We start from the raw sequence: 14,969 nt of genomic DNA on the forward strand, positions 1-14,969 counted from the left end.
TCTCTCCTTGGGCACGCTGCTGTGCCTGGCCCCAGGTCCCACCTCAGAGGCACGTGCTGGGATGGGCCCTCAGCTGGGCGTCTGCATGGGGATAGTGCAGGAGCACCGTGTGCCCCAGAGAGATGGCTCCACCTGCCCTCCCCTGCCCCAGCTACAGGGTCTGCACGTGTCCCCTTGCAGCCACCCTTCCCCTCCCACCGCCATCCCTGCCCTGTCTCCCCGCAGGCTGCTCTGAACATGCTGACCAAGTGCCAGTCCCTGGGGTACCGGGAGCACGGCGTCCTCTGCGCTGCTCTCCACCCTGGCTGGGTGCAAACCGACATGGGGGGCTTCGGATCACAAAAGGTAAGAGAGCTTTTGGCCAAGGTCTGGAAGAACCTCTTTATTTGGGAATGCAGAGCTTCCTGTGGATTGAACAGTCCCGGACATGCTGGGCTCTGGGAGAGCTCTTTGGCAGATGCTCTGAGCTAGAGGCACGTGAGGGAGGGAGATGAGAGATGGGGAACTCTTCTTGCCCTGTGCTGGCCTCTCCTCACTCACGCCAGAGAGCCCCAAGCCCTGAGCAATGATCTGCTCCAGGGCAGACCTTAGCCAGGCCTTGGGCACATGATTGTGTTTCTCCCTCTGCCCCTGCAGCCCCCTGTGATGGTGGATGAGAGCGTACGAGGGATGCTGAAGGTGCTCTCCTCCCTCTCTGAGAAGGCGACCAGGACCTTCCTGGACTGGGAAGGGGAGGTTGTGCCCTGGTGAGACGCCAGCCCAGGATCCTGGCAGCGGGTCCCTTTGCTGCTGCACCGAGTTGTGCCTATGTCTTAATAAATTTGTGTCTGTAAATAATAAGTAGCACTATTTGAGCCTTCCTCTTGGTCTCCTTTTAACAATCATTGTGAGAGTCTTCACCAATGCTTTGAGAGCACTTCTCAGAGCTATTTCTGCGTAGAATTGAGCTAGGTTGGTCTGAATGTCTGATCTCCTCTGACTAGGGGCCTGGTCGTCATCCTGGTAGGGCTTTGTCCCTGGGTACAGAGGGGCTCATCCCACAGCCCTCCCTCTGAATGGCAGCACAGCCTTCTGGTGCATCAGTCACGCCTCCCAGTGAGCCCTTCCTGGTTTATAAGTACGAGGTCCAGCAGAGCACTGCTCCTCGTTGGCTCCTCTATCGTGTATGTCAGGAAGCTGTCACCGATGCTCTCTGGGAACCTCCTGGGTTGCTTATGCCCTGCTGCGTTGTCCCTCCAGCAGATATCAGGGTGGTTGAAATCCCCCAGGAAGACCAGGACCTGCAAACGTGAGGCTACTTCTGTCTGTAGAAGGCCTCATGCACTTGCTCTTCCTGATCAGGCAGCCTACAACAGACACCCACTACACTGACACACATCCCGGTCTCCTTAATCCTGACCCATAAGCTCCCAGTTGGCTCGTCACCCATCCCCAGGCAGAGCTCCATGCACTCCTGCTGCTCCCTCACATAAAGCGAAATGCCGTAAAGGGGTCCCCGAGCCCTGCCGTTGTCCCAGGACTGGGGATGCTGCTGTGTGCATCGGTCTCCGAGCCTTGTCCGTATCCCAGAAGCTGGAACGCCGCCGTGGGAGCAGCCCCACACCAGCAGTGGTGGCACAGCCTCTCCAGTTGGGACCAACGAGCTGACCAGCGCATCTGGAGTGCACAAGGTGAGCCCCCGCCTGGTGACACCCCCCTCCATAGTTCTCAATGCCCCCCCCATTCTCCTTGGGGAGTGGGCGGTGAGATGGGGATAGCACCCCACAACACCCACCACGCCTCCCCTCCCTCTTGTAGGGCAAAACCTGGCAGGATCTGGGGGGAGGCTAAGGGAGGTCAGGGGAGCCCTTGCAGTCCCTCTGTGACATGGTCTGGGGTCACAGTGGGACATTCCACATCAGGACAGGGCTGGAGGCCCTTTGGTGAAGTCAAAGAAGGAGGTGGAGATTGTGGAGGAGATGATTCCTTCTCACCGTCCTGCTACAAGTGTTAATCCAAGAGGGAGGAGGGGGGGACGAAGATGGAAAACCTGTGGCCAGATGCATTTCCAACGCTCAAGAATCTCACCCCTGGGGGTGAGGCTTGCAGGAGTTATTTTCTGAATGTCGTAGACAATATTAGCTATGAAAGTAGCTGTGGAAACGTGGGGGCCTTTGGAGAAGGACTGGGCAGGGCTGATGGGTGCAACAAGAGCCCTGTCTGATCATCCCTTCCTAGTTCAGGATCAGTTTGGCAGCTAGGGCTCCTGGGTCCTCTTCCTGAGGACCTTCCTCTGCCCCTGCCTTGCTGCCCACTCCCCAGGTCGAAGCCCCTAACACCAAAGGTTGCTGCTTGCAGAGGGGACTGCCTTGCAGAGGGGACTGCCCTCCCAGAGCTCCCGGCCACGGTGGCCGTGTGGAGTCGATGAGCACGGAGAGGGCTGACAGTGGTCCCTGCAGGGGAGATACCTGGGGGTCCCCTGAGCCTCCGAGCCCTCTGTGGGCACCACACCATCCTCTCACCGGTGTGGACGTCTGTTCCCAATTTCCTACATCTCCTGTCATGTGGAGCACCTTACGTGTTCTTAATTGGGGTGGCAAAACGTTTAATCTCACTCATCATCTCCTTGGGTAAGAGTGTGCTGAAGGGTTATGAGCTCGCTGACTTGGAGCATGACGCATCGTTCGCTTGCTTTCCAGAGATCCTTACGATTTGGGATAGCGTGTCTGAATGCATTAGACAGCACTTGGCACAGGACAGGGTGAGTCTTGCATCCCGTCCTCCCCTCGTGAAACCCTGAGAGCTTGCCTTGTCCGGACAACGCTGTGCCATCGAGTGCCATCGCTTCCCTGCTCTGAAAGCAGAAACGGTCGCCTGGCAGGACACTGCTGTCGGCAAACGTGGCACAGCCCAGCTTCCCTGGCACCCGCGATAAAAATGACGGTCCAGATAAAGTAGAAGAAAGTGTTAAGCACTTTCTGGGACGTCTCATCAACGCTGCCAGAATGGGAAGACCATACCCTGGTACCTTTTTAAGGGTATCTCCTTGTTGTTGGAAACCCCTCCGATTATATCTAGGGGAGGGCTGTTGGCTCTGCTGTTACTTTTCCCAATAGCTTTCTTGAGCAGAGCAGAGGAGAAAAGAGCAAAACAAGCCTGGAGTATGTGCTTTCTCCCCAGAGCCTCCTCAGCGTCCCATCTTGCCCTTCGTAGGCTCGGGGTGGGCAAGGCACAAGGCAGCATCCCCATGCTCTGACAAGTCGCTGGCGAGTGTTTTCCTCTCCAGGGTACTTACAATTGTTCCTTCTTTTTACCTCCACTGTTCTCAGGGTGTCCGACTGTTAGGAATCGGGACATTCTATGTTCTTAAAGACTACACGTGCACTGTGAACAGCGAGGTTGCGATTGTTCAGAGACCCATGTTTCGTATGTCCAAGGTGGTTGCAGATGAATGCAACCTCAGCTACGCTGGAGAAGGTGTTCCTGGTAAGGAGATGGATTAAAACCTTTGCTTGCCCTTGCACCACCCTTGAGGCGTATGCTAACCGCTGTTACGGCATGACTGAATGCCTAAAGCCGTCCTGAGAACATCCTCAGCTTGTTCAAGCTGAAGAGGCCACCAAGGAGCAATTTCTCGGAAAGACTCCTTGGGTGTCCTTTTTTAACGATACACCTTCAGCTAGATCTCGTCTTTAACTGCTCTCACGCTTGGCTCCACACCATTCACAGTTACGCAATGTTAGGGCTGCTGCTTTCAGACTGTAATTATTGGAGCTGCTTTTTCTAATGAAACTGAGATAAAGCTCACGCTCTGCCTTTATGGTGCTGCCCACCTACTCGTAAGGGCAAAGGCCAGAGTTTCTGCTGACTCTTACAGGCTCCTTCTAGAGCAAAGTGGGTACAAGTCACTTGTAGACAGACCAGAACCAAAGACGAGGACAAGAGTTTGTGGAAGGACTCGTGGATGGCCAGATCTGCCATGATTTCTGGTCAGTGCAGCTGCAGCGTGACATGAATGATGCTGTGGGGCAGGAAGAGCTTGGGTCTGTCTTTGGAGGGGTTCTTCTCTTTCACATAACCCCATCTTCCATGTGATTCTAACGTCAGGTGGGTGCATGCGGGGACACTTGCTGGGTATGAGGGACAGGGGGACAGAAGGATGCTACAAGCTGATGTGCAGTCCTTGCATTTTGCTCCTCCGTTGCTTCTCCATGAGTCTGGCATAGACTTAGCTGGAGTGCCCTGGGTGTGGGCATGCTTGTGGCCGAGCGCCATGGACTTTGTCGTGGGATCTGCACCCGTCTCCCCTGCCCTCCCACACAGTGTTCATCCCCCAGGCACTCTTAGGAGCTGTTAGCACGGGATTCAACAGACTGCGCCGGAGCAATGTCCTGCCTGAAGCTGCTGACGTCTTCTTGGGGCCTGTGCTGTCCTGCCGCAGAGGTGACTTTGTTCCTCTTTTTCTGTTCTCTAGCTGATGTAACAGTCGTCCCTCTGAGGTGTGAGGAGCTCTCCGTGTGTGCCCAACTGCCTTTTACAACGGTGCAATGTTGTGTATATGAGACCGTGACATCATTCTTTCGGGCCACCTCTAAAAGACAGGACACGGACTTTGTCTTCAAGGCCATCGGCATTCTTTCCGTAAGAAACAGGGAAGTCGCTATGAGGTTTTTTGATGACTTTCTCCTTGCTGTGGATGGCACTGGAAAGCTGCTGGAAGCCCTTCTCAGTGTAAGTTGATCCCTTCCCTGTGCTACACCTCGTCTTTCTGGACACCTGTGAAGGGACGACTGAAGTAATTTCTGGTGGCCTGTCAGGACCCCCGCAGCCACTGGGGCGGTCACGGTCTACAGCAGTGCCAGCTCTGTAGCGTTCTGTTCTCCTACACAGTGGTCTAGCTGACATAGGAGGATCCAGGAAGAGTCACCTAGAGTTAGCTCGAGGTTCTACCTAGCCCAGCATCCCACTGTCTGTCCTAGAAATGATAATGGTGGGGCTTCGACGGATTCAAAAGCAGACGCTGTCTAGGGAAACAGTCCAAGACATGGGGACATGCCCATTGGATGTCCCATCCTACTTCACCCTTCACAGAAAGCCAAGGTTTAGTTCCCCCGTGTGTTAACAGCCACGGGGTGATCTCACTGCTTTCGAATCAACTTCTTGGACCACGTTTGGGATGCTGGGGCAGCAGGCGCAGCGGCTTCAGTTCCCCATATTCCTGTTGGGAACCTGAGAGACAGCAGCTTGCATGGGGCAACACATGGCAGTTACTGCTCCTTGTCAACTCTGAGCTGTGCAGCTTCTGCCTGAAAAGCTGAGGGGCTCATATTAGCCAAAGAAAACTTTGTTATAGGATGTCCAAGTGGCCGTGTCTTCTCTGAGCAGAAGAAAGACTTTATAAACAAGGTAAAAATGTCCCTGGAATGCTCTCACATATCTCTGTCTCTGTTTCAGGCCCCAGGGAGGAGACATCTGGTGGTATCAGGCAGAGAAAGTCCTGATTTTCACATGGGTCCTGGCGGTGTCTTTGTGTTGCCACAGTACGTTCACTTCTTGTTGGTTGAGGAACCAAGTCAGGCAACACTTTCTATAAGGTTTCCCCTGATTCATCTCTTTTTTCTGGGTGTAATTTCAAAATTGAAAGATCCCAGAATTTCCTGCACGTGGATTGTACAGGAAAAATGTCCCTGAGTGGGTACCAGATTCATGCAAGTCCTATGTTTGTGACATAGCCATGCCTTTGGTGAGACTTGAGGGCCCCAAGTGCCCCTAAATGCCTGCTTCCCGAGTCCCTGGGGGACGGGAGGAGGGATTTCCCCTCCTGTGCTTGAGTGGGGTTCCTCAGAGCTCTGACCTGAGCTGGGGCTGCTCAGTAGTGGCCTTAATGGCCATGGGGATGGTGGTTATGCATTACAGATGCCCTGACATGAGCCTGAGAGGATCTGCAGGAGAGCTGCAGGGCAGGGTTAGAATTGAAACCAACCTTGGCCGTTTGGGTAGAGAGAGAGCAGTCTGTTCTCCATGTCCGTGAACAGGAAGAGGAGATGAGAGATGGTCTTCAGTGAGGGAGTCAACTTTTTCAGAGTTAGGACTGGGAAGCCCTGGAGCAGACTGATGGGACCTCTCGTGTGCTCCCAGGCCATGGAGGTCTGGCGTCACTCCGTTTCCTAACAGAGCTCTCAAGGACGTTGCGCATTGTGCTTTGGGAAGCAGCGGCCTTGAAAGACCTTCTCAAGTCTCCCTGTGACTGCACTGTTAATGGAAGGTGCAAAGGCAATGTGGTGGCCCTTTCTTCCATCTGTTGCCTTCCCATTTCCAGGTTTGATTTTACTCTTCCCCCTGAGAAAGAAGCCGTGGAATGTCCCCCTGTAGGACTTCTGAAGGCCACAGAGGACAGGGAGGAGGAGGAGGAAGAGAAGGAGGAAGAAGAGAGTGATAAGCAAATTGAGACTGATGGTAATGTCACATCTGACTTGGGGGGGGTGGGGGGTGAGCACGGGTGCTTTTGAGTGGGTGTTCCTTCAGTCCTCAGCAGTAGGTGGTTAAAGACGAGGACAAAACGTGGTGCCCTGGGAGGGAAGACTGCATCTCTTGTGCCTCGCTGCACACAGCAAAGCTTAAGTCGCCCGCTACGGGAAAGACCTCAGGGCAGCCCAACACTGACAAACGCAGCTGGTACTGCTGAGGGACACCTTCCCCCAGGGCTCTGTGCCCTGGTTTATACTGCAAGCTGCCTCTTCATTTTAGGAAGCCCTGCCTTCAGTTGCCAAGGGTGGAGGGGTCTACCTCTGCTGCAGATCCTCTGCGCTTGAATGTGGGGAGAAAAATTGCCCAGAGATGACAGTTAAAAGGCCAGTAAGCCGTGCCAAAGACCTCCTTGAGAGCAAGACCTCCTCGAGATGATGGCGTCAAGGGAATTGGATTGTTTTATCAGATGCTGGAGCAGATATGCCTGTCACTCTTGTTAAATAGCCACAAAGATGCTTTCTGAAGAGTCTTCCCCTTCCATAGTTCCAGAGAGTCCTCCTAGTGAACGTCTCCCTTCTCAAGGAAGGCGGTCTCGGTCTCCGTCCACACTGTCTGGCCCGAAGAAAGGAAAGGGGCAGAAAAGCAAAGGAAGAAGGTCACCCGGCAGGTGAGCCTCGTGGAGAAACGGATGAGGGTGACCCTGTGCTCTTGGATTTCTTGAATGGGTTGTTCCCGTTGTGTGCAGTGTCGGTATTGTCTCCGAAGGATTGTTCAGTTTTGTCACGGTGACTGATGTTTGTGTGAAGAATTACTCCAGGAGCTGAGGAAATTTTTCTCCTTCCTTTCTGATGTCTACGGACCTCCTCTCGTTTCAGCCTAAGTGACGCCGCTTTTCAAAGCAAAATGAAATTCAGAACATCCTCCCCTAGCAAGACAGAGCGGTGTCTGTGTTCACTGTTTCCTACCTCGGATTTAGTCAACTGGAAGTCTCTGATTTACTTCCAAATCTGGTGTTCGGGGGGGTTATCTGGCACAGGAGGAGTGCCAGAGAGAGCTAATTGCCAGCACCGCTTTTCTCCCTCAAACACTTCCTCCTCCTCCCGCACTGGGTGCCCCCGAAACACAGCCATTAGCGTGTGGCCACCACAGCGCGGTTCGCAGGAGGAGGGTCATGGTCCCTCCAGGCTCTGGTTATTGCGAAAGTCACCGTGTTCTTTTTGTTCCCTCGAGACGGGGACCACGTGTGGCTGTCACAGCTCATGTGAGCGCTACAGCTCGAGGTTTTCTTCCTCCTCTGTTGAGGCGAAACCGAGTAGCCAGATGCACCTGCACCTCCAGCAGAACTGCCGTCTGCTGCGGAGGCTGGCACCCAGCTACTCGTGAGCACGAGGCAGAGAACAGCCTCACCCCGCACTCGTATCCGCTCACCCTCTCGGGTATTTTCAGCTTTCTGCCAAGAATTCAGGAGAGCTTCTTGGTGGTGGAGAAGGACGGCAAGCACAGGCAAACTCTCGGTGCCAGACCTCAAACCGCAGTTCCTGTTTTCAGAAACAAAAAGAGGATCTCCCCGTCGCGCCGGGAAACCCGTCCGCGGGTCCAGGTCTGGATCAGCTCCGGCAGGGGCTGAAACGGGATGTGGGTGGAGGTCCCAGGGGACGATGGAGAGGGTCGCTGGGGGCCCTCAGGGCCTCCAATTCCTCCAGCCAAGCCATCTTTGTGGTTTGGTGATGTGCTCTGACCTGCTGGAGGATTTCACCTCACGGTTCCTGCTCTGAAAAACAGCCATTCCCTCCCCTTATTCACCTCATCGTGAGTGATGTCAGCGTGAGAGCGTGGAGCCAGTGGGGAACTAATGTCCCCCCACCCAGAGGGCCATGCCGGGGTGACTTTCCTCGTTCCTTTGCTACGGCTGCATGTCCCTGCCCGGGGTAGTTCGTCTCATAGGGGTTTCTGAGGAGCAGAATGTGCTGGAGGGCTGCACAGACCCTGTAGCCACTGGCATCTCCACTGCTGAATGTTCAGAGCACCTGAGGGAGGTGACAAGCCTCCTAAAAATTGTCCTCTGGTGTCAACGCAGGCTAGGCGGTCTCATGAAACACTGACAGAGATTTGGCCATGCTCACCACTGCCACTGGTTGGGAAAGAGGAGAGGACTGCTCCCTTCCTGCACAGAGCCGTGGTGAAGAGGAAGCTGGAGAGTCCGCGGGGGCTACGCAAACTGAATGTGTTCACCAACCTCAGCCCGGGAAACTTGAGCAGCAGCAGCTGTCCGAGGCGTGAAGGACTCCAACTCCTGAGCTCTGGGGCTGGGTACGGCATCCTCCCCTTTCCCATGACCTGGCTTAGACCCTGATGCCGGGCAGCCCCAAGCTGCCTCCAAGTTGAAGGCAGGAGGGTCTCAGCCAGAAGGTGAGAGAGACTTTTCCCTTGCTGTTGCAGCCAGCTTTCCGTGCGAGCAAAGTACACCTTGCAGCTCTTGGAGACTTACCACTTGCGTCGGGAAGAGTGGAGGAGGAGAGTAGAGCTGAATCGGCAGAGGAATTACGAAGACAATCAGTTACTCTGGTAAATCTCTCCAGCTATGGATGGTGTCTCCCCATCCCTTGCAGTGCCCTTCCCTCCACAACCAGGAGGACTCAGGGGAAGGGGGGTCTCTCACTGGCACCCCTCGTGGGAGGGCAGCAGGCTTGGGAGGTTGGCACCTGGGATGACCTGGTGCCATCCAAGGGCCAGCTGTTGGGCACTCTGGTAGGATTTCTATATGAGACCAGAAACTTGTGGGTGGCCAAAGAGGATTCCTCTGGTGTTTTCGAACTAGGCACCGAGACACCTTGCCCTGTGGGTCATTGCCTGTTTGGTCCAAAGTCTCATCCTTTGCCCGACCCATCCTGAGGCTGACTGCCTGCACATGGGACCTTGTCGTTGCCTTGGACGCCAGGGTCTGTGTCCCATCATATAAAGTATGGAAATGCTGGGGGAAGAAGATCCCAGAATATCCAGGCTGAACTGAGCCCATAGCATTTCTGCAGTCTCCTCCCTGTGCAATAAAACCAACTGTTCCTCCTTAATACCACAGCATTGGGCAGCAGATGACTCTCTGGGATCGAAGGGAGAGGTATGTGGACTTCTGGCAGAACAGAGGATACGTGAATATGATGGGGAAGTCTGTAGACGTCGTCCTCAGCCACCTCCTGAAACCTGCCAGGACCTAAGGAGTGTCCGGCCCTAGAGGGCCACCCCTGCATGGCCAAGTGGAGGCATGTCCGTGTGGAAGCTCCTGTGACTGCTCTCCATATTGTCTCCAACTCCCACACCGCTGCGCTCCGGTGCTGTCCCTATCTACGTTGAGATGCTGGAGACCCTGTTCCTACCTGAGGAGGTGCAGGAGGCCCTGGAGCTCCACATCCAGAGGCTGTGCCACCAGCGGGGCTGGCCCAGGAGGTCACCAGGGGCCCCCTGACAGCCTCAAGCAGCGCTCCACATCCAGTGCCACTCTCGGCACCCAGGAAACAGGCTGGGGAAAGGGGGTGTCAGGGGGAAACCATCCCCAGCGCCGGCCCTGCTGCCCGCACCGCAGGGGACAGAAGCTGAAGAAGCCCCCCATCACTGTCTCATCTATATTTCTATTAAATCTTGTCTCCATCTCTCTTCTGGATGGCTGTGCTCCTTCTTCTGAGCCAACGTGCGGAGCCAGGATGGGCTCTTGGTGCTGTGTGCATTTCCACGGGGCACACGTGGCGCTGGGGGCTCCAAGCTGCACAGAGATGCCCACGGGGGCTCTGGGACTCACCATGGGGCTGATGGAGTGGGGTGAGGGACCCGATGGGCACATGGGGGCCCTGGGGTCCGTGCAGGGCTTGGGGGCACCAGGGCTCACCCACTGCATATCCTTTGGCGCGTGGAAGGATGGGCAGGAGGAGGTGCTGGGATGGTACCCAGGGGGCCACGGACCGCCCGGGACATGGAGCCGGGAGCTCTCACCTCCACCATGTCCTTCCCTCTCCACCAGCACTGAGCCCACCTGTGCCAGGGCCAGAAACAGCAAAAGCAGCTTCTGGAGTCACCAAAGCACCTTCTCAAAGGCAGGAAATTGGGAGTAACGTAGAGGTGTTTCTTTCATCAATAATGAATACAGAGGTTGTGTTTTAACATAGGGATGAAGAACACGGGACCCTCAGCCATCCCCCCACCTTGGCAGAGTGGGATGTATATCGGGTGGTCCCAACACAGGGCACATAGGACCATTTTGATGTCCCTGTTTGGGCACCTGGGGTGTTTCGGGGGCCTGCAAGCATCAGCGGGGGAGAGAAAGGCAGGGGCAGGATGGTTCTGGGAGAGCAAACTCCTGGCCCTCCCCATCCTTACCAGATGTGAGGCCATTTCGGCATGCCCAAGGGAGGAGAAAGCCCCGACGGGGAGCAGAGGAAGAGGCGATCAGACTGGCATTGGATACTTCTCTCCTGGCCAATTTCTACCCCGAGCCATCTTGTACCACCCGTTCACGCCTCTGTGGCACAGACCCAGTCATAAAGAGGCTAAAAGGACAGAAAACCAGGTTTCCTCTCCAAACCAGGCAGGAGCAAAAAGCCTACGGGAGGAAAGGGTAGGCAGCACTGACCAAGACACCCCAGCAACTGGGCTACCAGAGGGCAAAAATGGGATGGGGGGAGGATTAAAAGTGTCACAGAAGCAGGTGGAGGGGCGGTTTGGGGAGAAAATCAAGGGCTGAAAGGCAGACCTCGGTGTCGGCACAAATCCTGGACACACGAGCTTGGAGGACGAGACTCCAAACCAAGGAGCCCCGCAAGGCTGAGCTCGGCCAAGAGGCTCAGCCCAACCGTGCTGCCTGCCCTGAGCTTCCCTGTGCCTGAGCGATGCTGCCAGGGAAGGATTTCTCTGCAGGGACCGTGGCTGGGCAGGGAGGTGACACTGGGGCACAGGGGATGTCGGATGAGAGGCCCTGATGAGAGGCCCTGGGGACATCCTGGGTTACCTGGACCTGCCTGCCCAGGGCCTTCCCACAGCATCACTCAGCTCCCCACGGAGATCCTCTAGAATCATAGAATCATAGAATCATTAAGGTTGGAAGAGACCTCTAAGATCATCGAGTCCAACCATCAACCCAACACCCCCATGCCCACTAAACCATGTCCCTAAGCGCCTCATCTACCCGTCTTTTGAATACTTCCAGGGATGGGGACTCAACCACTTCCCTGGGCAGCCTGTTCCAATGTTTAACCACTCTTTCAGTAAACAAATTTTTCCTCACATCCAATCTAATTTGTTGTATTTTAAACTGAATTGCCACAAACTTCTTGTATCACGCACTTACGATGCTATAAAGTTACTTAATTACGCACCTCTCGTATAACTTGGACTTAGCTGAAACTATTATAACTCTAAATTTGCTGTATTATAGCATGACGCCCCCGCTGTGTGATGCCCCCAGGGCACGGTATACCCTCGACAGCACTGTCCTTTGCAGCCACCTCGGTCCCCAGGTGCCATCCCGGCATTGCCAGAGTTTTGAACGATTTAGGGCCCCGTTCCAGATTGCTGAGGCTCCCAGCAGCAACATCCACGGCCATTTGTAGCCGCCTTAATAAAATAGCGTGGTTTTGTTCACCAGGCCGTGCAGGGTGGCCCGTGCCAGGGGAGGGGGACGGTGCCGGCGCTCTCCTCCCCGTGGTCCCAGCGTGTGGCAGGACTTCTGCTGTGATCGTATAGTGGTCAGTACTCTGCGTTGTGGCCGCAGCAACCTCGGTTCGAATCCGAGTCACAGCAATGGTTTTGCAAATCGCCTGGTGCACGAAAAGGCCAGTTCGAAGATGCAAAGGAAGCATCTGCAAGGAGGTTAGTTTGCAAAGATGCTGTGCCCCAGGAGGGGGGGCCACGAGCTCTGATGTGCTCTCTGCTCCGAAGAGTGGCCGGACTCGCGCCTACAATGATTTCCCGACCTGTCGTCACTGCGCAGGGTCTCTCCAGTGGGGCTGCTTTCCCCATGCTCTGGGAAAGCACTCCAGCTTCTCCATTTTCCAGGCAAAGCTTGAGAATTTAGAGGAAATCACCCAGCTTTCCACCTTTCCCTCACCAGTTCTGCAAAAAGGGGACCAGAAGACGACGCTGTGGCCACCCGGCAGAGCCAGAGGAGGGGGGAGGCAGCAGCTTGCTGCCCCAGGCTGGGCTCCAGAGAGCCAGGTGAACTCCCTCCTGCCCTCCAGGTAAGGTCACAGCGACCACCTGAAGAAGAAGGAAGATCAAGCTGATGAAGACCCGCTGCTGTCACTCCCAGCTCCTGGGAAACAGGATTTTGGCCGCGGCACCTCCAGGGATGCTTTCATGGCAGAGGCAAAACCCATCCAGTGCTGAGGGATGACCCTGACACACTGTGGGGCTGGGAACCGGAGGTCTCATGGGCACCAAGAGGCAGGCTGAGATCTCTGGGGTGCACCAGGAGGTGCTTCAGCTTGAGGAAGCGTTTTAAACTGTTGCCTTTACTCTTCAGGAGCCTTCAGGCCATGGAGACACCCTGTTTGCTTGGTCTTGCTGCCCTCTCCTGACAGCTGTGCAGAACTCACTTCGGACGGCAGCTTTCAAAAATGAAATTACAACTACCTGCAAAAGGTATCGCCCAGGTCGCACGCGGGGCGCAGCTGGTGAAGCAGACACTACCCAAGCAGCGGGTCTCAATTTATTCACCACTGCGGGGGTAACTGAAAGTAGCAGAGGGCTGCCAGCACCCGGGCAGATTGACTCAGGTGTCTGCAGGGCTTGTGCCTGGGAAGGGGAGAGGGAGGCTTTTTTATTGCATAGAATAAGTTATTTTTCTTTCACACCTTATCCATAGCAAGAAACGGAGAGCAAAATTGATTGTGCGTTTACCTTTAGGATTTACAGTTTATAGGGCGCTACTGGCACAACTTCACACTCTTCCAATCTTCATTTACTCTTTTACTGAAAACACGTATTTCTTTACTCGGAGAAAGTTCAAAAAGCATTTTCCCTTCTAAAGATAATACAGAAGGCAAAGAAGACAAACATCTAGAGAAGTTGTCCTTTAGCAGCAGCAGTACCTGTCCCACTTTTACACAGCTGAGAAGCAGAAACAGAAGGAAATACACAATTTCTTCACCCCTCCTGGTTTTTTTCCCCCAGAAAGTAAATTTTGGGGATAAGGCCATTAAGCTTATCTGAAGAATAATGTACTGTGCTGGAGTAACTGACATATGTTCAGGTTGAAAAATGTCAAAATCCCAAAGGGGATGTTTTTCGTCCAAAACTACTCAACTTGCTGCTACAAGAGTTTCCGTTTTGCCAAAATAGCCTGAAGTGCATATACACGTAGGCAGTGCAGCTCAGGGCTTGGCCGAAGCAGTGTGGTGGCCCCGCGGGTCGCTGCAGCCTCTGCTCTCACATGGACCATCTTCCCTTAAAACGACGCGGGGCTCTGCTTCCGTTGGAGTGGGTTTGGGCTGACAGGCAACAGAACCACAGACCGGTTGAGGTTGGAGGGGACCTCTGCCATCTGCTCAAGCAGGACCACCCAGAGCTGGTTGCCCAGCACCACGTCCAGACAGCTGCTGAATACCTCCGCGGATCTTCAACCTCCACAACCTCCCTGGGCAACCTGTGCCAGTGCTCGGTCACCCTCACAGTGAAAAAGTATCTCCTGATGTTCAGACAGAGCCTCCTCCGTTCCAGTTTGCGCCCATTGCCTCTGGTCCTGGCACAGGGCACCACTGAGAAGAGCCTGGCTTCCCTCCTGGGAGAGATGCGCCAGTCCCTTCATCATCTTTGTGGAGGTCATCACGCAGAAAAAGGAGGTGCCAGCAGGAACCCAAGCTCTGAGGAAGCTGCTTGGTTTGGGCACCTGAACATCTTTCAGGGAGGAAGGGAGCAGGGGAGACAGTCCCCAGCTTCATCCCCATCTCAGCTGTCCCAGGAGGGACTTGTCCCAGCAAGAAGAGGTGCTGCGCCTGCCCATGGGCTCCTAAAGGATAAAGCCTTCGCCTGAACAGGGGCTTGAACCCTGGACCCTCAGATTAAAAGTCTGATGCTCTCCCAACTGAGCTATCCAGGCTCACGTTTGGGGTTCTGGGGGATGTTCGAGACAGGCAGTGAGGACCCCGCGTCACTGCGTCACTGAAGGGACAACACGGGACCTCGCTTTGACCTCTTCCACCCCCACACCGCCCCGACGAAGCCACCACCGTGGAGGGTGTCCTCCCACGAGGAGGAGCACCACCGGGACCTCCACCCTGCCCGGGCAGGCCGAAACGCCAGGTTTGTCCTCTCGGGGACAGCCAAAACCCAGAGCGACGAGGCAGAGGGGGAGGAGAGCCCGGCCAGGGCCGTGGGTGCCAATCCCGGCAGCCTGGGAAAATAATAACCCAGCAGCAGTGGGCTTTAAACGTGGTTTTTCCGGAGACCGGCACCCAGCGCCAGCTCCTCAACCCGCTCAGCCGCGCCGCCTGCACATGCCGGGCTCAGCGCCCGGCTTCTGGGCAGGGGCTGCACCGGCC

General features: G+C 55.2%; 1 protein-coding gene and 2 non-coding genes across 3 annotated transcripts in view; 2 read left to right on the plus strand and 1 right to left on the minus strand.

The window, feature by feature from the left end:
• LOC103913410 (uncharacterized oxidoreductase C663.09c-like) overlaps positions 1-750 on the plus strand; it is a 4,196-nt gene extending 3,446 nt beyond the window's left edge. The window contains 2 exon segments of the mRNA XM_009319904.1: positions 226-345; positions 637-750. Of these exon segments, the coding sequence (XP_009318179.1) occupies positions 226-345; positions 637-750 (234 nt within the window).
• Positions 751-12,159: 11,409 nt separating this feature from the next.
• Positions 12,160-12,231, plus strand: TRNAH-GUG. The gene has a single exon. It is a non-coding gene; the product is annotated as a tRNA-His (tRNA).
• A 2,223-nt stretch (positions 12,232-14,454) lies between these two features.
• On the minus strand, positions 14,455-14,527 carry TRNAK-UUU. Its single transcript has one exon. It is a non-coding gene; the product is annotated as a tRNA-Lys (tRNA).
• Between the last annotated feature and the right edge of the window lie 442 nt (positions 14,528-14,969).

The sequence above is a fragment of the Pygoscelis adeliae genome, unplaced genomic scaffold, assembly GCF_000699105.1.
Source record: "Pygoscelis adeliae isolate BGI_AS28 unplaced genomic scaffold, ASM69910v1 Scaffold390, whole genome shotgun sequence".
In the NCBI taxonomy this organism is placed as follows: domain Eukaryota; kingdom Metazoa; phylum Chordata; class Aves; order Sphenisciformes; family Spheniscidae; genus Pygoscelis; species Pygoscelis adeliae.